The sequence below is a fragment of the Benincasa hispida genome, chromosome 8 (assembly GCF_009727055.1).
Source record: "Benincasa hispida cultivar B227 chromosome 8, ASM972705v1, whole genome shotgun sequence".
Classification (NCBI taxonomy): domain Eukaryota; kingdom Viridiplantae; phylum Streptophyta; class Magnoliopsida; order Cucurbitales; family Cucurbitaceae; genus Benincasa; species Benincasa hispida.
In genome coordinates this window covers 62,377,249-62,379,392 of record NC_052356.1, presented here as the reverse complement: position 1 = coordinate 62,379,392, position 2,144 = coordinate 62,377,249, and the positions used below count along the sequence as shown (strand labels likewise).

Genomic DNA, 2,144 nt, shown 5'->3' with positions numbered 1-2,144 from the left:
TCGTTGAACCACGGTATGAAGTGGAAAAAGATTGAAGTTGAAAAATAAACAATTATATGGTCAAAAGAAATAAAAGGATAAAAAGAAAAGTTGGAATGGAGATACGTTCAAAGTCGGATGAAGTTGGGATGTATGTGACGTTATGATACTTTGAGATATTTCTTTTTATATTATATTAATACTTCGCTTCCAAGTTATATATACAACAAACGCCGCCTTCATAAACCATTCATATCCCAAAATTATATAATTCTTAAACCGACCAACAACCTAATCTTTTATCCTTAAAACATTCCTTTTTCTTTACTAAAATTCTCTCTTTTTTTTAAAAAAAAAAAAAAAAAAGAAAAAAAAGAAAAAAGACACACTCAAAAACTACTTGAAATTATGCACTGTAACGGAACCGCTACGGAGCGCAAGGCTAGCACATGCACGGACTCAATGATCCGGCTTTACCACACCCCAAGCCTTTCCCCGAACCAATGTGGCTTCAGCCTCTTTCAAGTGGTTCAGGCGCCTCTTGCTCTAGTATGGTCCATGGTTCGCCGCTTCGACAACCCACAGGCTTACAAGCGGTTCGTTAAAAGCTGCACCATCCGTCAAGGCGATGGCGGGGTTGGCACGGTTAGAGAGGTGGTGGTGGTTAGTGGCATGCCGGCTAACACAAGCGTGGAGCGGCTCGAGCGGCTGGATGACGAGGCACATGTCATGGTTTTTACCATCATTGGCGGGGACCACAAACTGGCGAATTACCGGTCCACCACCACCTTACATGAGGAGGAGGGCGGCGGCGGAGGGAATACGATGGTGGTGGAATCCTATGTGGTGGATGTTCCCTCCGGAAGTACCAAAGAAGATACCATTTTGTTTGCTAATACCATTGTCACGTGTAATCTCAGGTGGTTGGCTCGTAAAGCTGAAACGCTTATCTAATGTGCGACTTCCTTCCTTTTTTTCGTTTTTTTTTTTCTTTTTTTTTTCTTTTTTTTTTTTTTTTTGTTTTTGCAATATGCTTTATTAGGTCGGTTGCTTTGCTTTTATTCCCACCCCCCAAAAAGGGAACTGTTCGTATCTTCTTTTTTAAGTAAACTATTATCTTGTTTTAGTTTCTGAAAATTTTAATTTTGCTTTAAGAATTATTTATTAAGTCTAATTGTTAAAATTTGTTGATATGCGTCTTTTGTTTTCTTAATATATTTGTATAATAATAGAGACAGATTATGTCGATACTATTCTGCACACGTGCAAAATTCAAAGCACATCTTCATCCATTAGCGAAATTCTTGTGAGGTGTAACTCAAGTGTATAGTTTAATGAATTGGTGAAGATTAATCCTGTCTATATATACTGGAAAGAAATGAAACTTCATAGATTTTGAATAGATTCCAATAATATAGGATGGTGTAGTTTTTAAAATAATTGTTGGTAGTTGCGTTTAAACGGACCCAGGGGTTAAGAACGATAAAAAAAAAACAGTGTGCTAGACGATTTTGAGAACGGAACTCGTTTGGTGCCTGAAACAGCCCCCGGGACCCACTTTTCGCTGAAGTGTGGAGTAAAAGAGTGTTTGATAAATTTTAAGTTTAAATTAGAAAAAGCTAGTTAAATTTTTTAGTAAATTAATATTAAATTACTGTAATTTAGTTATGTAATTATTTGAAAATATATATGATTTAAATTGCAACCATTTTTGTTTAATTAAAAAAATAATTATTATAAGAATGTGAACCAATTAAAAATTGGAATACATGTGAGAAAATAAATTAATGAAATGAAAATTTTGATATGAGTAAGGAAAGATATTAAATTTTTAGGAAAGCTAAAATTTGGAAGTCTCCATCAAATAACTTTTGCATGTTAGAAAAAAATTTTAAATGATTTTTGGTAGATTAATAAATAAATGATTATCCTAAAAACAACTTTTTAGGATTAGGCCTAAAGAATATAAGGGTATGTTTAGTTGGCGATTCAAAATTTGTTTTTATATTTTTAGATTTATAAATTAAAAAAACATGTGTTTCAGAGATAATTTAAATTTTGTTTTTGAAAATTGTTTTTGAATTACGTAAATTTTGAAAACATCTATGTTTTCAATGTAAATATATTTTTAATTTTTAATTTTAAAATATAAAATTTTATTAAGT

At 32.7% G+C, this 2,144-nt stretch overlaps 1 protein-coding gene across 1 annotated transcript; it reads left to right on the top strand.

Annotated features, from left to right (window-relative positions):
* Window positions 1-284: 284 nt before the first annotated feature.
* Window positions 285-1,212, top strand: LOC120083685 (abscisic acid receptor PYL12-like). The gene has a single exon (XM_039039526.1). The coding sequence runs from the start codon at window positions 388-390 to the stop codon at window positions 931-933; it is 546 nt and encodes a 181-aa protein (XP_038895454.1). The 5' UTR covers window positions 285-387; the 3' UTR covers window positions 934-1,212.
* The last annotated feature ends 932 nt before the right edge of the window (window positions 1,213-2,144 follow it).